This window comes from Saccopteryx bilineata, chromosome X, assembly GCF_036850765.1.
Source record: "Saccopteryx bilineata isolate mSacBil1 chromosome X, mSacBil1_pri_phased_curated, whole genome shotgun sequence".
In the NCBI taxonomy this organism is placed as follows: domain Eukaryota; kingdom Metazoa; phylum Chordata; class Mammalia; order Chiroptera; family Emballonuridae; genus Saccopteryx; species Saccopteryx bilineata.
This window is the reverse complement of record NC_089502.1, coordinates 25,197,606-25,219,728: the sequence shown is the minus strand read 5'-3', so window position 1 is coordinate 25,219,728 and position 22,123 is coordinate 25,197,606. Positions and strand designations below refer to the sequence as shown.

Genomic DNA, 22,123 nt, shown 5'->3' with positions numbered 1-22,123 from the left:
AATGGGGCATAATACTGTCCCCTCATGCCATGGTGATTGGTTCAGGTAATTCAGATCTAAGCATTATATTACTTAGCCACAAGATTTCATCATGAATAATCATATGAATCAGTTTGAATCAATAATATAAAAAGATGCAAGGTAGGTGTGAAGACAAGAATGCTACAGACATTTTGCCATCATGTGGGAAACAGAGAGGAGAAAGCACAATAAATTAGGTCTTGGATAAAATTTTTGAACCAGAGTCTAATCAATTTTGAAGCTAGTCCTCTTTCAGTTATGTAAGCCAATACATCTTCCTTATTGTTTGTACCAGTTTTACTGGGTTTTGTCTTCTCTGAAGTATGAAGCATCCTAACTGATACAGAAACTGAAAAAATCCAGAGCATGATCAGTAGCTCAAAGACGGCCTAAATGGGCAGTGTGAAGGTGCTTAGTCCAGAGAGGGAAGGTTGGAAGAAGGGTACAAAAAGTGAAAGATCGCCTCCAAGTCATTGTGCCACAAAAATGGTTCTGAAGATATCTTGAGGGCAAAAAAATGTGTCCCAAACATCTTTTTTATTTTATTTTAGCAAGAGAGAGAGAGAAAGAGACAAGAAGAAAGAGAGTTGAGAAGCATCAACTCATACTTGTGGCACCTTAGTTGTTCATTGATTGTCTTCTCATATGTGTCTTGACCAGGGGGCTCCAGCCGAGCCAGTGACGCCTAGCTCAAGCCACTGACCTTGGGCTCAAGCCAGAAACCTTGGGATCATGTCTATGATCCCATGCTCAAGCTGGCAATTTCAGGGTTTTGAACCTGGGTCTTCAGCATCCCAGGCCACTGTGCCAGTGCCTGGTCAGGCAATTCCAAACATTTTTACCATCTATAAGAAGCAAACCAATCTGAAAATAATTTGAGATAAATAATTGCTTTCATGTCTACTGTTTATTTGGTGTGACTATCTCCTCCAGGAAGTTGCCATGGATCCATTTCTAGGACAAATAATCTAAGTTCATAAGGTTTTTCTTCTAACCCATGCATATACTCCTTACAGAAGCAGTTCCAACCAGGCCTATGCCTGGAATTTCACCTCCTCAGGGATGTGGATTTATTCAGCAACACTAGAGTTGATATCCTCATAGGTGATTACCACAGAGGTTTCTGGAGGAAGTAGTATATAAAGAAGTTGGGATCATAGAGAATTAAGATAGAGGACCCAAGCTTTCTTAGATGTCACACCCAACCTGAAACTCCAGATATAGCTAGACTCTTCTTTCCAAGGAATCTAGGAGTGAAAGTGTAAAAGACAACCACAATGGATCAGTAGTTCCTAGATTATTTCCTTGGTTAGAGTGTTGGCTGAGGTATGGACAGTTTTTCTGATCCTAAAAAAATACAGCCTTATTTCACTTCATATAATGTTATCAAGATCCCACCATTTTGTTGTAAATGATCCGATGTCATCATTTCTTTTTTTAAATTTAATTTAATTTAATTTATTTATTTACAGGGACAGAGAGAGAGAGAGTCAGAGAGAGGGACAGATAGGGACAGACAGACAAGAACGGAGAGAGACGAGAAGCATCAATCTCAATCATCAGTTTTTCGTTGCGACACCTTAGTTGTTCATTGATTGCCTCCTCATACATGCCTTAACTATGGGCCTTCAGCAGACTGAGGAACCCCTTGCTGGAGCCAGCGACCTTGGGTCCAAGCTGGTGAGCTTTGCTCAAGCCAGATGAGCACGCGCTCAAGCTGGCGCGACCTCGGGGTCTTGAATCTGGGTCCTTCCGCATCCCAGTCCGAAGCTCTATCCACTGCGCCACCGCCTGGTCAGGCCAATGTCATCAGTTCTTATGGCTGAGTAGTATACCATAGTGTATATGTGCCACATCTTCTTTATCCAGCCATATATATAAAAATATATATAAAATATATTCAGATTAAAGCCTTTAAGCAAATTCTTGGCCAATACAACAAGAATCCATAAAAGAGTAGTGTCCTTAATATGTTCACCAAGTCCAAGTTGGCACCAACACCATTCCAAATCCCTGCAAGTGCAACCCAACCCCAGTTCAGTCTGTTAGGAGCTATCACAAGAAGCAGAAGTCCAGAAAAAGTCCACATCCAGGAAAAGTCCGCATGGCACTGGAATTGTTGTCACAATTCTATACTTTGCAGCTCACGTCCAAGTCCCAATGACTGCTGCTTCTAGCTGGTAATGATTCAGGTAGACTGGAAAAGCCATCTGCAGCATGTATGGAGATGGAGCCTCTGTTCTCCTCTGCCTGGAGATATGAGACCAGGGTGCTTTTCCCTGGAGCTCTGCAACTGTGGTGTGGTAAAGAGAACCTTGGGATACACTAAGCTGGGTGTCAAAGGTAAATTCACAGTAGAAGTTGGCAAAAGGGGGAGAGAGAGCTCTAAATTAGGAGTAGGTCCCAGCCTGAAATATGAGTGGGGCATTGAGGTAGGAGGAATAAAGGAAACACTATATATTAAACAAAGCAGCAGAAAATAGGACTATCAACACCCACAGCAGAGATCTTTGAGAGAAGAATAAAAAACCTGACTATTCAGGCAAGACATAGTTAAGTGGCCCTTGTGCAAATGAGATCAGTTTACCTGATTCTTGGAATAAATACCCTAGGCTCATCCATATTGTCATAGATGGGGCCGATGGCCCTGGGCACCTTCAGCCTTCCATGGCAAACCCCAGCACTCTGGGCAAGGTTAGGTCATAGGTGGCTGGAGCAGGGCTGGAAGAAACTGAACCCTCCCTTAGAGAAGCGAGGGGGAAACCTACCTTCCAGTGTCTCTTTTTCCTCACAGCAAAGGCATGTAAGCCTGGCAGGCTTTAGCTCAATGACCTTCCTTTTCACTATTGAAGCAGGACCCAGATAGACAAGCAAATCAGAAAAAAACAAGAACTGCATGATTCCATACATTGGTGGGACATAAAAAGAAGACTAAGAGACATGGACAAGAGTGTGGTGGTTATTGGGGGGAGGGAAGGAGGGAAAGGGGAAGGGAAGGGGGAGGGGCACAAAGAAAACCACATAGAAGGTGACGGAGGACAATCTGACTTTGGGTGATGGGTATGCAACATAATTGAATGACAAGATATCCTGGACATGTTTTTTTTGAATATATGTACCCTGATTTATTATTGTCACTCCATTAAAATTAATAAAAATTTATTTATAAAAAAATTACAGCCTTATGGAATCATAGAATCATAGAACAGGAGAGCAGGAATGGTCCTTAAAAATTATCTTGTTCTATATAATCAATAGTTCAAATGCTATAGAAACATTTACCTAAAACCTACGTGCTTTTATTGATCAATGTCACCCTGTTAAATTAAATTTTTTTAATAAAATTTAAAAAAGGAAAAAGAGATGTTTGTTCTATCTTCTCTTTTTAATTTATTGGGACCAAATCTGGGATAAGGAAAGTACCTTATTTCAGATATTTAAACTCCTTCCTCTGTACTGCCACAGTATCTGGTGCTTACTGTTTTCACAGCACTGACCACATTGCATTGTCATTGCTAGTGAATACATCTGCTCCTCCTTGAAACTTGAAATGCATTGAAAGCAGAAACTGTCTTGCTTCTTTATTCCCTGGTGCCTAGCAGAGTCTGTCATAAAGCAGGTGGTCAAACGTTTGTTGAAGAAATTCAAGTTTCAAGTGAAACAGTGAGGAAGTTATCTTTCCACTAGGCAAAGGATATACAGGCATAATCTCATTTTATTGCACTTAGCCAATGTTGTGTGTTTTATAATTTAAAGACAAGACCCTTCACCAGAAAAAATGACCTCACTTTATCATGGGTGTCTGAAACTGAACCTGCAATATCTCTGAGGTATATCTTTAGTATCTTGGTTTTATTACCTTTGAGGGGATAGCAGTTTTCTTCCAAAGAAATCAGAATTTTTTCTATTGCTATTTTACTTATTTGCATGATATCAAGTTGGCAAGTATGAGGTTCAATCTCTGATATAGATCCCCTCTCCAAACTTCACCTGCCCTTTCTTTCTGCTTAGATAAGTGACCCTATCCAAAGCCTGAAACAAACAGAAATTTCATAAAGAGAAGTATTATTTTCACGTTTGTATTTAAATCTTATATTTTCCTGCTGTCTCAATATTCCCACAAATAGGTTGTGAACACCTCACACTGGTGACCAGGTACACCTGTGTGATAAGGCTGGCCTCCTGCTGCAATATCCCTTTCTTGCCTTCCCCTGATTATAACCTAATGACATTCAAATGTACCATTGAAATCCTCCCAAGCCTTTTGCTTGTGTACTCTATACTAACCCCAATAAAAACACTTTCCCAATGGGGTGATCTGTTCTATACTCCTCTCCTCTCCTCTCCTCTCCTCTTCTTCTCTTCTCTTCTCTTCTCTTCTCTTCTCTTCTCTTCTCTTCTCTTCTCTTCTCTTCTCTTCTCTTCTCTTCTCTTCTCTTCTCTTCTCTTCTCTTCTCTTCTCTTCTCCTCTCCTCTCCTCTCCTCTCCTCTCTCTTTCTTCCCCTCCACCTGCTTGATTGAGCCCATTCTCTTGGTTCTCCATCCATATGGCCCCCCTCTGTGGCACAAGGTGACTCTGTTTCTCTAGGACCTGTGAATATAATGAACTTTGTTTTCCTGCACCTCTCCTGCATACCTTCTTGTAGCCTGGCTAATCACCCCATGAAAGAATACAAAATAATTTCTGAATGAGAACGGCAATGAATTATTTTCTTGCTGTTTAAAGTGTACCATAGAGTGCATTTAAAAGTGCAAACTGTGAGTTCTAAGACTAACAGGTAATCCTAAATCTAGTAGGGATACTTCTTAACTACAGGGGAAAGCTAGATTTGGGACTTTGTTGGCAAATTCTGGTGGTTATTATGCTGCTAGTATAATCTCTAGCTTTTAATTGGAAAACCAAAACTGAAGTTTAAAAAGTGTCTCACTGCTTTCTTGGGTGAGGGATCAATTGAAAAATAATTTGCATGTATTATGCAGGCTTTTCAACCCACAGCAATATGTCTGGTACACCACTGTACCCCTGCTGGCTCAGATGGGACTAGTCCAATTCTGCCAACAGCTGCCACTGACAGCTAATAGTTGAAAGAGTGGCAGCAGGTGAAATAGAGGAAAAAAGGTACTAGGCAGAGGAGACTAAAAACAGGAGATGGTTGCTATTTACAGTGATGAATCCTACTGAGGATTTTCAAGTGCACAAGCACTGAAATGCCTTTCTTCCTCTCATCTTTTGTTACTAACCCACCCCATCAGTTTTCAATCCAAATTATAGTGAAGATGGCCATATTTTTTTTCATTCACCACTTCCCATGGTTAGCTAAGCATGGATGGGGACCTAGCTGCTTCAGAATTTGCTGAAAGTCACCTGCCTCCATCCATATTGTTTATCCACCTGAAATCAAAACTAAAACTCCTTATTAAAGTTATTCCTTTGGGTCAAGGCATTGAAAGTTCCTATTAATATGCACTATGCTATCTAAAAGGAGAAATGTATAAAACCTGGCACAGAGTAGAGGTTCTCTAAATGTGTCATTTTTAATATTAAATTGTCACTGCCCATGGTTAGAATCTTAGTAAAGATTTGTCTACCATATCATATTCTTTCTTGTCACCTGGGGCTCTTGAGGGACCTACAACAGGAAGATTTTGATATGGAACACTAGCAAAGACTGGGTAGCAGAGTCTGAGGTTTGATGTGTGGTGGAGAACGAGGAAGCTGACAGCATGAGGAATTTGGGGGGAGAAAAGGACACTTTTAAAAGGTGAGAAAGAGAGAACAAAATTTAGAAGTTAACACTTATTGATTCTTCTGCGAGTCAGGCATTAAATTAGATGCTTTCACATTACTATCTTACTTAATCCTTCTTTAATCCATAATCATTTTATACAGGCAATATTAATATTCCTATTTTGCATTTAAGAAAACTGAGATTCACATTAAGAAAGTCACTCAAGGTCACACTCTACCTATATGTGATTTAACCTGGACGCTTTTCCTACGCCCATGTTCCTGAACCATGCTACCTCACTCCTCACATTTGTCAAGGGGTGACCAACCCAATCTCTGCTACCCTCTTTGCCCCAATGGTCCAACCACTTGCAAGATCAGTCTCTTGTGACTCCTGGGTTTCTCCCTCACATATAGCCATGAACTAGCAAATGGAGACAAGAGATTTCCATGGGTGATGAAGTAAGAAGAGATTTTGCATTATCAAATGGATAGAAAATTGGGAGGAGCCTAGAATCATTTTTCTAATTGCCCAAGATCTGGAAACTTTCTGTTTCAGGTTCCAACTTATGGCATGCCAAATCCAAAATTCTGGAGTAATCCGTGTACCAGTTGGGACACTGGGCTCTGCCCCATATTTTTTTCCCCATGTATACCAGTTGACTGTACACTGGCAGCAAGTCCACATAGACCAGGAGGAGAGGATGTGACAAGGAGAATAGCTGGTGTGGGGAGAGATAAAAACTCACAGAGTAGCTGATGTAGAAGAAAAGGACTTGAAGATAAAGAGGGAGATTTTTTTCTCACAACTAGAGAAAGGGGCTAGGGAGAGGAATCTGTAGACCAAGAGGTTCACCCACTAAACGTTATAGAGGGAACCACCTCCCAACTGAGATGCAGCTGCAGTGCTTGACTTGGAAGGTTCTTTCCTCCCCTAGGGTCCAGAGTGAAAGAAGAGTGGGGGAGAATTGATAGCTTCTGGGGTCATTAAGCAGGGGCTTACGCTGTTAAGTCTAGAGGCAACATCAAGGAAACCAGGCTGCAAAAGGCAGTTTCCTTAACCTTAACTTTCAATCCCCACCCAGTATCAGCTCATTCTCACATCTCTCTCCTCCTTCCTCAGTCAGTGGAACTGAGCGTCCTTTTTATTAACCTTTTAGTTACCACCTCCAGGCACATACTTTTCTACATCCTCGGAAGCATCAGCCCCACACTGCCCATCACTGATCCCTCCGCCCCACCCCCCAAGCCTGGATCTGCACTTGAGAAGGGTAGGCACTTGCCTCCCAAAGCTGTGGGGGTTGGCAGGGGTTTTTCACTCGCCATTAGATCTCTGCTGAAAAAAATTAGCGGTGGGGAACAGACATGCGCAGCCTCTTCGGGCGCATTGTGATGGGAACTGCTTCTCTGAGTCTCTACAAAGACTCTTGAGTAACCACTAACCACCCCCCTCAACCCCCTTATTTAAGACAGACATACAAACGCAGAGACAATGCAGCTTTTCTTTCTTCTCTTCTTTTTTAAAGGGCTGGTTGCAGCTTGAAAAGCTGGTCCACGTGAGGACTAGTGTATTGCTATTGATCCCATCTCCCGTGTTGACAAACGCCAGCGCCAAGGCTTTGCAGTCCGGGGCTGCAGTTTGCAGTAGAGCTAAGCGGTGTGCGGCTTTAATTCCACGTCAGATCAACTTTGATCGATATCCCCCTACCGGCCCAATTGGAAGAGCCCAATTCACAGGCACTGAGCCTTTTTGCTCTTTCTTTCTTTTTCCCCTCTTTAGACCCACCATCTTCTTGGGGAGAAAAGTCTGGGATTTTCTTTATAATTTCTTTCTCTTTTGTTTGGCTTATATTTTCCAGTGTTTTGCCTTTTTCGTTTTGTTCTGTTTTAGTTTATTCTCTCTCTCTCTCTCTCTCTCTCTCTCTCTCTCTCTCTCTCTCTCTCTTTCTCTTTCTCTGTCTCTTTTCTCATCTCAGTGATAGCAAGAACGATTGCTTTGGCTAACCGAGCTTGCAGCCAGTGAACTCGCCTTCCAGATTGGTGTGAAGACAGAAGTGAGGTGGGGGCAGGGAGGGGGTGTGAGAGAGCCTAGGAACGAGAGGGAGCATAGAGAGAGGGGGGGGGGAGAGGGAGAGAGAGAGAGCGAGCGAGAGCAAGAGAGGGGAGGTGGAGGAGGAGGACTAGTGTGGGGCGGAAAGGAAGAGTGAGCGAGAGCAAGTTGAAGGGAGGGGGTGTAAGAGCCAGCGAATTCTTTTTCTTTTTCTGTTATTATTTTGACGACTCCCGAGTTGCGCCCATGCTCTTGTCAGCTTCGTTTTAGGCACAGCATGGACAGGCAGAAGAAAATGGGGCAAAGCGTGCTCCAGGCGGTCTTCTTTTTAGTCCTGGGGCTTTTGGGTCATTCTCACGGAGGATTCCCCAACACCATCAGCATAGGTAAGCGCGAGCGAGCCTGCCTATCCGCCGGGCTATCCTGCATCCGAGACCATTGCCCTTGTGTGGCTACTGCGGCCACCGGTCCCTGTCCTGCAATGCTTGGGGAGGGGACTGGGGTCGGGGACGGGGACCGGGCAGGAATCCCAGGAATTTGAAACCCATAGAACTGGCCGATCTGGGGAACATTGGGCACAAGAGAAGGGTCTCCTGGGGCTTGGAGGAGTGGACTGTCATGTTTTCTGAGATGTGGGAAGCTGGGGAGGCATTCAGGAGGCTGGGAAGCTGCAAAGGGGCAAAGAGTCGCGGCTTCTCAGCTCGCTGCTCTGGACTTTACCATGGCGTGCCTGCCGCCTTTGGAAGTTGTCCCAGGGTGATGGTGCCTGTCTGGCTGCGCGCCCCGTCCCGTCTCTACGGTTTCCCCCAAACAGGCTAGGGCTGGGGGAGGTGGAAACCCACTCTGGATCCCCCAGACCTGGCAGCAACCGGGGCCAGGCAGATGGGGTAGGAGGCGTAGGGCTGGGAGTGTTGAGACAAGGAGCTGAGTGAGGAAGCGGGGAAGTCACGCAGACCGTGAATTCGTGAATTGCCTGTATCTGTCTGGAGCCCGGTTCGGACTCTGGCAGGGAGTTCTTTCAGCTTCTGTCTTATTGAGAAGTCCAGAAGTTAAAATTGTTGTCATTACTGAGCCAAACCCCTGTATTGCCATGGTGTGTGTGGGGCGACTATGGGGAACAGGATGGGGCACCAGCGAAAATGAAATTGTTTTTCTTCCCAACCTTTGCGCCAGGAAAAGATGAAGCAGTTAGTGAAAATGTGCGTCGGGGAGGGCGGAGTGGGGGTGAGGGGCAATGGAGAGGAAGGTACTGTCTGAGAAACAGCAGTCTCACTCTTGGTTCCATCGTCCTACCCAAAAGCAGCCCCTTCTTTCCTCCTTGCCCTTACTCCCTTCTCTCCAGCCTTTTCTCTCCTCTTCAGTCTAGAGGGAAACCAGACTTCTCTTGGCCGAAATTTGAGTTCACAAGAGTCTCGGAAGACACACAGGTTGAAAATCCACCATGACCGGAGCCCGTATCATTGAGAGCGAGCTCGTTTTTGTACTGCTCTAGAGTTCTAACCCGTCCTGGGGGCGGGTGGGGGCACAAGCCAAATCTCGGTTCCCTTTGCTTGCAGGTGGACTGTTCATGAGGAACACGGTGCAGGAGCACAGCGCTTTCCGCTTCGCCGTGCAGTTATACAACACCAACCAGAACACCACCGAGAAGCCCTTCCATTTGAATTACCACGTAGATCACTTGGATTCCTCCAATAGTTTTTCTGTGACTAATGCTTGTAAGTAGATCTGCTTTACCTCCCGTTGGTACATTGGGGACCTCGCTTGCATTTTGTTTGTGAGACTTGGGGTCTGTATAGGTACTGGAGAGCGATGATCCATCCCCTCACTTGACATTTTAGGGGCTCTAATCAATCCAGGTTTCATGCGGCATAAACCAACTCCAGAGGCTCCTGCTGAGGGAGGGACTTAAGACAGTACAAAAAAAAAAAAACTCTGTTGTGAATAACGTTTGATGCAAAAGTTTCATTTTCCCCTCTGATAAACTGGCAATTCCTCCCCGAAAAAAATAAAAAATATTTATTTATTTGTTTGTTTATTATTTATTATTTATTTTTTGTCTGGGGAAAAAGGAAAAAGATAGCATGGTTGTTCAGGGAAATTTTTTCAGTTGAGATTTTAAAAAGAAGCTTCTTGATTGGGTCGATTCAGGATGTACATTATTTCACTATTATAGCTAGTGCCTGGCTGTAGAAATGAGCTGAATTTGACAATTGCCAAATAAATAGGGACCAAATATGAGAAACTCTGCAAACAGGTGACCTTGAAGGACAGATCTGGCTTGGTTCCCTGGCCTCTTTCTTTCCTACAATATCACCTTTCTTACTGAGAGAGCTCTGATAAGAATTGATAAGACTACAAACTGATTGCAAGTGATGAACACCTGGCAAACTGATGGGAAGGGGGAAGACTTTGCTCAGGTGACTATTTGAAGAGCTGCTTCTGTTTTGTTTCCCTTAGTGCTGTTCACCCCCCTCATTGTTAAGGACAACACAGTTCCTAATTTAGAGCTAAAAGTGGAGGGGGGAGGCTTGCAGTAACAATATAAAAAATGAGGAATTTCATTAACACCAAAGCCCTTTCTGAAATACCTAGTTGTGCCACAGCGATTGTTTCTCTGGAAGGGGGACATTTTGAGAAGTAAAACCAAGGGAACCTAAATGACAGCCTGTTGAACACAGGTTTCTCTTGAGTGGAATGTTGTATGAGAAAGTGATAATTCTCATCTAAGCTTATTGCACTAAAAGTTTTCACAACAATGATCCTGAAAATAGCATAAATGTGCTTTGCTTTTATGGTTTGTGTCATTTGGAAGTTTTGTTCTCTGACTTTAATTTAAGGGATATGTTATGTTTATGTTCAACTGTGTGAAACTTTATACATGACTGAATTCAAAGTCTTCTGCCTTAAAAGATATGTGATTTCCAAAAACTGTTGAAAGAGTCCCCAAGGGCACAGGTTCTTTGGATTTTAAGACTTAGGTCAAGAGGATGGGGATGAAATACGATGCAAGAAATGTGACAGCATTAGATTTAAGAAAAATTTAGTTGAAAGTACAGATCCTTATATGAACACGTTCTAAGATACTGTATTTGACATTCTTTGGCTTTTAGGCATTGACAAAAATAGGAATTTATTAATTCCAGCTAAGTGTGAAAGTTACAAAATGTCTGTCTATACTTTGTATCTTATTTCAGTAATCCCAGGCTGTCTCTACAGCTCTTACAACAAACACACAGCTGACTTAATCTTGCAGCACTGTGATCTTGTCAAGAGGCTGAAGCTCAAATGCAGCTTCCTAAGTATCAATTAGAACAGATTTAAAACCAAATACATGAAACTATGAGAATTTATTACTATTAATAACAAATAATATTTCAATTCACGTTAGTGTCTTTCCACTACTAAAGACTGGAATAAGAGTGCCAATTGACTTCTCAGAAATGATTGATTTCCAAAGTTTTTAGTACTGTCTTTTTATGGTCAAATCAGATTGACACCAGACAGACAGTTCAGGGCCATTGGAACCCTACTCAAGGAGCAATCTGAAAATTATCATTACCATGTGAAAAGCTCAGGTTGAGAGCAGGCAATAAGTCATCCATTTGATATTGAGTTGCCTTAATGCCTTACCTTTCAGGGCAAGGAAAAGATATTGGTCACACGCACATGCAGATGCCCACACACACCCTAAATCCACAACACTTTTGCTAACAAGCTTACACTCTGGGTTATGGTTTGGGGCTTGAAAGTATGGGATAAGAGGTGTGGCTAACTGGCCCCCCAAAAAAACAAAACAAAAGAATGACCCTGCCCTTAATTACACCAAATACACACATGCACACACTGACACACACAGGAGAAATATAAAGAAACCAGTGATGTGTACCCAGCTGCCTGTTGCGCTCTCAGGCTTTACAGCTCAGAAGACAGAGAAGGGAAGCTGTCATCTTCTCTGGTTCTCTGAAACACTCCTTTTTGAATGTCACAGTCATTGAATGGGGTCAGATCTCAAAGCTGTTTCCCTGCAGCTGCTGCCTAGAAGCTTAGTATGAGAATGATGACTGGTCCATTCACAATCTGATAGTTTTTGAATGCAGAAAACAACTGTTTCACTGGGCCAGGAAAGCCCTGGGAGTGTGTCATATATCTCTCTATGGCCTTAATTGTTATTTTTCTTATAGAAATGAAAATCACGTATCTTAAGTGTCATCACACAATACTAGTTCGGTACTGGAGCCTGGCAGGTGATCCCAGGTTCTGTACTTCCAACTGGTTGCACACCTTCACAGAGAAAAAGACCCTTAGATCCTCTGGCCAGTCCCTCTTTGGAGACCTAGGGAAAATTTGAGAAAATCTCAGTTAAGTCCAAATTTGGTCACCCATATCTCCTATCTGATTCAATATGGAATAAGATGACAAAAATTAAAGAAACTTTCCCCTGTTCCCATTCAGAATTTTTAGTTGCAGCTTCTTGTAGCACTAAAATTGATTTCTTTCAATGATCTTTCCTATACTCTCAATCCTGAGACAGGCACACACTTTGAGGGCATAGTTATACAGGTAAACAAATACTCCAAGAATAAACAATGGGTAAATCCCTTCTGTGTGTCTCTGTTTTCTACTCTCCCTCTATACCCCACTCCTCCAATATATATTTTTTTTCTTTTTTTTTTTTTTACAGGGACAGAGAGAAAGTCAGAGAGGGACAGACAGACAGGAACAGAGAAAGATGAGAAGCATCAGTCATCAGTTTTTTGTTGCAACACCTTAGTTGTTCATTGATTGCTTTCTCATATGTGCCTTGACCGTGGGACTACAGCAGACCGAGTAACCCCTTGCTTGAACCAGCGACCTTGGGTCCAAGCTGGTGAGCTTTTTGTTCAAACCAGATGAGCCTGCACTCAAGCTGGCGACCTCGAGGTCTCGAACCTGGGTCCTCTGCATCCCAGTTTGATGCTCTATCCACTGCGCCACCGCCTGGTCAGGCTCCTCCAATATATTCCTTGCAGGGAATCCCAGACATCAATTATTTAAAAATTCTTTTCACCAGCAACCATTTTTTTTTACAACCCCTTTGAGGTTTGCTTAAGACAGACTCCAACTTCATTCCTTGTGTTAAGAAGCCAAGAAAAGCCTCTCTGGCTATGAAAGGTGGTTCATTTGGTATCTCAGCTCAGAGGTGAATTGAAGTTTATCAGACACTAACCTGATTTGGAGACCATGTTCTTATTTCATAAGGATTCATTGAGTTTGCTGCCACACTTTTCAATTTGGCCAGATATCTCCAGAATAAAAGGATGGTGTGAATATCATGATTTCAGGATACAGACATTCATACACACAGAGAGACACTCAAACACACAAGATCAGTATATATGAAAAAGATGTACACACATTTTAAGTTACATGTCCTTTTAAAAAATGGGTTTAATGATCCTAGGGCTTTGGAAGAGGTGAAAACACCAATGAACTGCTGGGTCCATTGGTGTGGGTTAGCTTCCCAGGTTCCTTGGGAAACGCCTCCAATTCCCCTGAAGTCCTTTCCTGTGTCTTGCTGCTGTGCACTTGTAGTGCATTCCACACTACATCGCCCCAGCCTCTGCAGTGTCAGCTCATTAGCACACAGATCTCATATTCCCTCTCTGCACTGTCATTGCAAAAATTGCTGTTGTACACCTTTACAGCCAACAAATGTGCTCGTGGATTACGCACTGTTTGCAAGAAGCAAGGAAAAGGCAAATTTAACCTTAAAGGTTATTCACCACGGAATTGTGCTCTAAACACACTGGCTTAAATAAAAATCTGTTAATGGAGGCGCAAGTGATGGTGGGACTGAGAGTGGGACTTGGAGGTGCAGGCTCTAATGGAGCCCCAGGCAAAAATCCCTTCTGCTGGCTAAATCTAACTCATCAGCTGTGTTGTTTTTTTATTTTATTATTATTTTTTCTGAGCCATTTGAAATATACCTGCTGAGAGCAGGCTTCTTTTATAACTGAACGCATTTTGCTACCAAGTGTGCTTAGACAAAACAGGTTTCGTCTCTTGCCCACAGAGTCACAATCTAATTATCTAATTATTCTAATTGCCAGGATCCATTTAACTGTTTAAGTCCATTTGGGAAGGAAATGTCTCCCTTGATTCTATTCTCTGTTCTTTGGTAGGGTTTTTTGTTTGTTTGTTTTGTTTTGTTTTGTTTCATGTAATCTTTTGAACCAGGGTGAAGACGCATAGTATCACGGCTCCTGCCCTCAAACAGATCTTCACATACTAATCGACATGGACTTTTCCAGCTCCAACTTCCACCCCCACTCCCCTGTCTTTGTGCCCTTCCTGCTCTCCCCCTTTCCTGTCTCCTAGCCAGTCTTCAATAAGCTTACTGGCTTAGTTCACTTCTCAGCCCTTCTGGCCAGCTGGCTTAGCCCACTGAAGCAAGAAGAGGTCGTCTCAGTGCTGCCAGTCAAAATTTTAAGTCACCTTCTCACAAGGTTTATTATGTTTTTTAATCTATTTTTTATGTGGAGAGGAGGGAGGACAGGAATGCTGTTCATTTGGGCCATAAAAATAGATGACAATCAGCAGGTTGTAAAGGTGAGCTTCCAGCAAAGTGTATTACCTCCCCCACAGGCAGTTTTCTTTTGATCTTCTAATGGGGTTGGGGGAGACAGGAAGGATTTGAGGGGAAGAAAAAAAAACTATTTTGTTCTCTATCTATGCTTACTACAACATAAGCCAGGGTGTTTTTGTTGTTGTTATTGTTGTCTCAGCAATTTTAACATTTTTCAAAAAAGAAACTAGTTTTCTACATCCTCCACTTCTGCCTTCATCAGAGGTTGTTTTCTTAATGCTGCATTTCACTTCCTTTCCCCCAAGATTGAATGAGAATAATGGAGGCTGGTTGAGATTTATATTATATGTTTTTGGTTCTTGATATGTTTTTAAATTTCATTTACGGATAGTCAGAGGTGATTGGCTGGTTTTATTTTAACACACTGAAAAATAAATGAAGCTGCTGAGGCGTCATTATTAATCTTCCTTTGTGTGTAAGAGATTTATCAATTTTATACATTTGGTTAAAGGATTAAAAGGAAGCTTGAATTTTAAGAGAGGGCCAGAATTTTAAAAGATAAAAATCATGACTTTGGGGCAGAGGAAAAGCACACTCATTCAGATGATTTAATTTTAAACTTTTTAGATGGAGACTGCAGATATACTTGTAAGAACTTTCATAAACTTATATCTTCTCCGAAGGTCAGGAAAATTATGTGCATATTTTACCTGGTTCATTTTCAAGAAATGCAAGCTTCTACTTTCTTCTTTTGGCTTTGATACTTTGGGTCTAATTCAATGAAATGTCCACAGGAGGGTGCACTTAAAATCCTAGGTGGGGGTGATTGATATTCTTAAGCAGGAGTGGGAGTTTCACAAACCGGAAAGGAACTCCCTCCCTCTTTGGGAATTGGCTGGGATTCAGGCTACAAATAGTCTCACCCTATGTCTGGGATGACCCTTGAGCTAGGGCAGTAAGTAGTCTTGGACAGGGGTCAATTCTCGGTGAAAGGTTAACATGAGCAGAACTTGTCCTCCTCATACTTCTACCTCTTCTTTTCTTGCCATTATTTCTCCCTCCCGCTCTGTCTGCCCAGATTATGCCCTTTTTCTGGTCTCTAGCTGGCTGGCCCCTGATTCTGGCATTCTATCTACAATAAACTTATCTAGAGATTTTCTAGACCTAATGAAATTTTCTTTACCTAATGCTCCTTCTCCATCAGAATATCTCTGTTCTTGGTCCATCTTCCTCAGGGCCTGCATTCTACTTTGAGGATGACAGGCTTTTTTTAATCTACTATAGGAATCTAGATAAAAGTGTGTTATAGGGGGGTTAATATATCTAACAAGGGAGTATTTTCTCTGGAATCCCTAATGCTTGAATTTCAAGAAAAGATATTCAAATGGGAGTGTTTCTGCACATGATGCACAAAGTGGATATTCAAATTACCCACATGAAAGGTCAAGTTGCTCTGGTCACGGAATACTCTTGTAAGCTGAAGTAAAAAGCTACCTGGGCATGGTAGGTTTGGGGTAAATGCACCCAAAGCACAGGACAGGTCCCCCTTCACCATGTTGAACTTAAAAGCCTTTAGGATAATTTGGAAAGCACTCAAAGTTCAAAGGGATTTATTTTCTTAAGGAGGTAAGTGTGTTCAGCTCATTGTATGTCAGTCATACCCCAATAAAGTGTGGTTTTTTTTTTTTGTGTGTGTGTGTGTGTGTGTATATATATATATATGACAGAGACAGAGAGAGGGACAGACAGACAGGCAGGGAAAGAGATGAGAAGCATTAATTCTTCATTGTGGTACCTTAGTTGTTCACTGATTGCTTTCTCACATGTGCCTTGACTGGGGGGGGGGGCTACAGCAGAGCAAGTGACCCCTTGCTCGAGTCAGCGACCTTGGGTCCAAGCTGGTGAACCTTGCTCAGACAAGATGAGCCTTCACTCATGCTGGTGACCTCGAGGTTTCAAACCTGGGTCCTCTGTGTCCCAGTCCAATGGTCTATCCACTGTGCCACCACCTGGCCAGGCCTCAATAAAGTGGTTTTAAAGAATGTAAACTTTTATATGTATTGCAAAAGAACAACAGGTTGTTCGTGAGCTTGAAGGTGCCTATGTGGGCACTGGCAGGAGATGTACTGGCATGGAAAGGAGCTCATAGAAGGGGAGAGATGTGATAGGAAAGCTAGATCCCAGTCTGAGTTTCCTTTGCCTGTGATGGCCTCTGGAATGCAATGATTATAAGGATGCATCTCCCTCACAGATGCTTAAAGGTAGCTCTGGAGGGACTTGGAAACTTAGCCAACTAGTGTCTTCTCCTGACTCTCTCTGTCCCTCCCTTGCCTTATCTCAAGTATACACTTGGTTTCCCTCCTAGTAGAAATAATCATAATACACTTGGCTAGATTTGTATTTTCACATTTGTCACAGAAGTAAGTGTTTACATGCCTCAGTCTGGACCTCCTTTCTCAGTTGATAACTGCCAATGGTTTTTTTTTTTTATCAATTGTCCTCAACAGGACAATCATTTGTCCTTATTTGGAGGAGACACAGGAGCAAAGATAAAAATGATTAGAGGAAGCATGGCTGTAATGATTCCTTAACCCTACAGGGCACAAGTCAGTCTAGAGCAGTACTTTTTAACTTTTCATGTGCACATCAATCACTTGGAAATCTTGTTAAAATGAAAATTCTGATTCAAGAGCTCTGAGATGGGGTCCAAGAATTTGTATTCCTACCAAAATCTCAGATGATAACAATGCTGTTGGTACTAAAACCACACTTTGAGTAAGCAGAGTCCAGAGCAGAGAGACAGTAACCATTTTGGCTTTTCCTGACTAGCTATTACCTTTATTTGTACCTTCTTGTCTTCCATAAAAAGTTCTGTAAGAGATGCATTTGGCTCATTCTGATTCAAGGATAGATACCTCTACCCTATTCCCAACAATGCTATGTCTATTTCAGCCATATCTGTAGGTGACATGATTATACATGTCTGATTAGAGCACCTACTTAGAGTTATTTTCTTTTTATGGGGATTTGAAATGAAGACTAGAAGACAGGCCGAGAGGGGTGGTAGCTCATGAGCTAGGATGACAGTTTCTTGGCTTCTTGCCACACCCCAAAGTGTCCCTTTTAGAAACAACCTTCCCAAGAGAGCTAAGATTGGCATGCAGTTTCAACTGCCTTTCCTCTTTGCTTCTCTGGGTCAAGGCGTGCCAGAAGGAGGCATGTAGCATCTGCTCCTCAGCTGAATGACTTCCTTTAAACAGGGTTAGAAACAAGAAGTACAGCACAATCTGAATTTTGTCTGACTCTCTAAGAGCCCAAAATATTGACTCTACTTCTACTTTCAAAGCTGGTGCCAAACACTCATTGTGAAGTAAAGGGCAGGGAAGGGAAGTAATATCACTTTCCAACATAGCTGAAGACTGCTCCAGAAAAGTCATTAAGAGATTACCCAATGTCATTTGAGGACTGCCAAATAGCAACTTATTACCCAAAATATTGCCCCTCATCAGTTGGCCATTAGTCTAAAATTCTATGAATTCTTGCATTTGTGTTACTGTATTGAAGGCCTGTGCTAAAATGCAAGCATGTTATCTGAATTGAATGAGTTAAATCTTTATTACCCATTAATATGTCCAGTAGAATCCTTGCATCAGATTACCACCTATTACCTTACAGGATCCTCAGAGGAGGCTTTTCAAGACATGAATGACCAAGAACAAGGCATCAGCCCAAGGAACTGGGGCACCAAATGGATATGGGCATTGAGGAGACAGTGGGAGACTTCTGAAGATAAGGAAGAGTCCATCAAATACACTTCACCTATTTTGCAACAATTTACCTTCATAAATAAATTCTGGTAGTTTATTGACTAAGATTTTAGTTGCCTTTGACCCTTCATGTCATACCCTTGAGATGGTAGGGGTCTGTAGCCTCTAATGTGCATGGCTATTTGCTATAATTGAATCTCAACCTCTGGATTCCCCGCAATTACTGTGGAATATTTTCAGAAGTAAAATCAGTTTGTTAGGGAGGTAGTGAGGATTGTTTCTAATCTTTAAAAATGTTACAATCAAAAATATTACCATTTCAATTATCCACGATTGGCTGATATACTTTGCCAATTACTCATTGTAACTAGGGCCCTTATCCTTGCAGCTGTCCAAAAATGAATCAGGCTTTCGGCAATAGATGAGACAGAAATGGATCAGGGTCCAGCCCATAGAGAAGTAATTAAGTGACTGTAGGCATGGGTCTCCATGTGGGAGAACACCTTTGTAAATTTAAGGCAGAAAGAACATTGAAAGCCATAGTCAACCAGAGTCTGTAACAGATTCTCAAATATTCTTATATCTAATTGATATTTCCAAAGCTAATATTTCTGTAGTATAAAACAGTGTTTATTGAATTGGACACTTGTATCAGAATTGACAAAGATGCTTATTAAACAATTAATTCCTAAGTCACACTCCATATGTATCATATCAGAAAATATGAGAATAGGCCTTTTTAACAAACTCTATGGGTAATTCTACTGCACACCCAATTTGGGAATCACTAGTTTAACCAGCCTTGGTACTGCAAACAGAGATATATGGATTGAGACTGAATATTTGTTGAGAACCTACTAAACATCAGGCATTGTACCAGGCATTTTCATATGTTACTTCTGTAAGTGAGATGTTGTTGGCCCATGCAAGCATCAGTGAATTTGGCTCTCAGGCTGTAAATCCAAGACTTGAAAGAAATAAAAGACTAGTCTCACTTGACCAGGCAGTGGCACAATGGATAGAGCTTTGGACTGGGACACAGAGGACCCAGGTTTGAGACCCCGAGCTCGCCAGCATGAGTGCGGGCTCATCTGGTTTGAGCAAGGCTCACCAGTGTGAGCCCAAGGTTGCTGGATTGAGCAAGGGGTTACTCGGTCTGCTGAAGGCCCGCAGTCAAGGCACATATGAGAAAGCAATCAATGAACAACTAAGGTGCTGCAACAAAGAATTGATGCTTTTCATCTCTCTCCCTGCCTGTCTGTCTGTCCCTATCTGTCCCTCTCTGTCTCTCTCTGTCTTTGTCACAAAAAGAAAAAAAAATACTAGTCTCAAGTCATAGTCTCTGAGGTAAACAAAGCAAAAGTGCTCTTTGAGATGGTAAGTAGAAACAGGCAAATTATTTTCATTTTGAAAATGCTTCTTCCCTTCTTTGCTTGTTAGCTAGCGATTGGTCCTTAGCCATGCTATAAACTAGATGCCATGGCAAATGTCAGCCTATTTGTTTAAACTAGATGTACTGAAATCTGTTTATAAAGTATTCAATAATGTGATCAGTTTCTATAGTATTAATTGTTCCATCCTTGCTATCAACAAATTTAAAACCAGGGGTGCAATAATAATAACAATACAATTCATTGAGCCCATACCATGTGGAAGATACTGCACTAAACATTTTACATGCCTTATCTCATGGAACCATCACAACATAGCTAGAAAGGAGGCAATCACTTCCCCATTTTATAAACAAAAAATAAGAGGTGGCTAGTTTAATGTCATATAGCTAGCTACATAGTGAAGCCAGGATTTTACCTGAGATCTTCCTGCCTAGATAGTCTGGACTCAACTCAACTAGGGTCGAAATAGCAAATGATCACAGGAGCCATGTGAATCACATAAAGGTGGAAATTAGGTTAGGTATGGAGTGGTAATCTGGAGAGTCCATACCCTTACCTGAAGACATTTATATTTAATTTTTTATACCACTGTGGGACAAAGAAAAGATCTACAACAGGATTTGGGGTGCTAGGAGGTGGGAGGCGCAAGCTTTGGACCTCTAAACTACACTATTCACCTCCTTCTAGTAGCTAAGTTACTGGGGAAAATGTGCCCCTTCAGCTGAAAGAGGGAAGCTCAATTAACTGGTAGTTATAATTATTGGGTATAGAGAAAAAAGCCTTTCTTAATCAAAACCCTATTTTGACTTTCCCCTTTTAGTGTGCTATCATGGTACTTCAATATGGCAAAACCTTCTCTTCTTTGTGTATATATTTATGGTCCTACATACATAAACTGTATATCCAGTGGCCTTTCATGGTTGAGTGGCAGCTCAACTCTAACTAACCTTTCCCTAGGCAATGCAGAGGCCTTCAGCAAGGTCAGAATGCTGGCACAGGGTCATTATCGAGTACTCAGCAGGTCAGAAGTGGTAATTCTAGCTGCTGCTATAGAGGAAACTGCCTAGATTCTGGCACATGCAAATCCCAGACACACAACTGGGACACTGCTGAGTCAAGAAAGGCTTTGCCAACATTCACCCAGGGTAGGAGCTTCCCATACACCCCAAGAAAGAGGCTCACCAACTTTGGACTGGAATCCCAAATAGTTTCTGAAGCTGTAAACTGACCTAAGCCAATTTGGGCATTCACAATCATTAGATATGTTTTATTGGATATCAGTAGCCTGCATAGTTAGAGTACAGGCATAGGCCTTCTCCCCATAACCTCACTACCAGTTATTAAAATAAGCTTTATAAATTCTGTTTCTTATTAAAATAATGGTAAGCAGGCATAAAAATAATTGGACAGCCTGTTCTGGAAGCTCAGTCAAGCCCAGCTCGCTTTCCTTTTAGGTGCTCCGACTGCAGCTTGCATGAAGGTGCACTTCAGGCAGACACAACAGTATTCTAGCAGCAGGATGCAACTAAACAAGAATCCTTATTAGTGGCTGTCCACAGGATTATTTACAAATTAAGCCTAGGGTGCCAATTCTGAGGGATAACTCTATAGCTCTTTTTAGATCCTTGTATCTTCTGCTAGCTTGGAAACACCTCTACCATACTTCTAGCCATTCCACATACATTGAACACTACTGATTTCACCAATGAAAAATTGAATGTCAGTTTAACAAAGCCCTTGGTGTTCATTAGAGATGAATATACCTGAATTGCTGGTAGAACCAATTATTGATTAGATTTTTAATTGCTAGACAACCACTCCTGCACTATGTATTTCCCAAGAAGGGTAAATGACCACCCAAAGGTGATAAATTCACACTTAATAACCCACATATATGTGACACAATTTATTTGTTTTATAAGGTAAATAACAGAAAATATAACATTTGAAATATTATGCTTCTTATGGCCTTGGGAAACAGTAACAGCCATAGTGGGAGAGGGGTCTAGGGGAATGAGTAATGGAGCAGGAAAAAGAGGTTCTGGGCTCCAGTGTCAACTCTGCCACCAACTGTCTAGATTACCTTAGACAAGTCACTCTGTTCTTCTGGTTCTAGTTTTTATTATTTGTAAAATGGGGAGGTTCTCCTGGATAATCTCTGAGGACGCTTTCATTTTTGATATGTTATCATTAACTCTCACCCAATTCCCAATACCTTCTCTTCTAGTAACAATCTTACTTTGTTTCTTACTAAGGAAAGCTGACCCAAAATGAAGCCCCTCAAATTCTTTCCTACATCTAAAAATTTTCCTTTATATTTTCCTATTTTCTTCTTTTATAAAACTGATGAAAATATTGAATTCCTTTTTTTTGTGAGAGATAGAGACAGGAAGGGATAGAGATCAGAAGCATCAACTCATAGTTGCAGCACTTTAGTTGTTCATTGATTGCTTCTCATATGTTCCTTGATTGGGGGTTTCAGTCAAAACAGTGACCCCTTGCTCCAGCAACCTTGGACTTCAAGCCAGTGACCATGGGATCATGTCAATGATCCCAAGATCAAGCTAGCAACCCCACGCTCAAGCTGGTGGGCCTGTG

General features: G+C 41.9%; 1 protein-coding gene across 5 annotated transcripts in view; it reads left to right on the top strand.

Moving 5' to 3' along the window:
- Positions 1 to 7,536: 7,536 nt before the first annotated feature.
- The window catches only part of GRIA3 (glutamate ionotropic receptor AMPA type subunit 3), a 443,444-nt gene continuing 428,857 nt past the window's right edge, over positions 7,537 to 22,123 (top strand). For 3 of the 5 annotated variants that reach the window (XM_066249166.1, XM_066249170.1, XM_066249171.1), the window contains exons 1-2: positions 7,953 to 8,185; positions 9,356 to 9,514. In XM_066249166.1, the coding sequence (XP_066105263.1) occupies positions 8,077 to 8,185; positions 9,356 to 9,514 (268 nt within the window). In that variant the 5' untranslated portion in view covers positions 7,953 to 8,076. Of the gene's footprint in view, positions 7,809 to 7,952; positions 8,186 to 9,355; positions 9,515 to 22,123 lie in introns of those variants that run through there. The other 2 variants (XM_066249169.1, XM_066249168.1) reach the window with 2 other exon arrangements.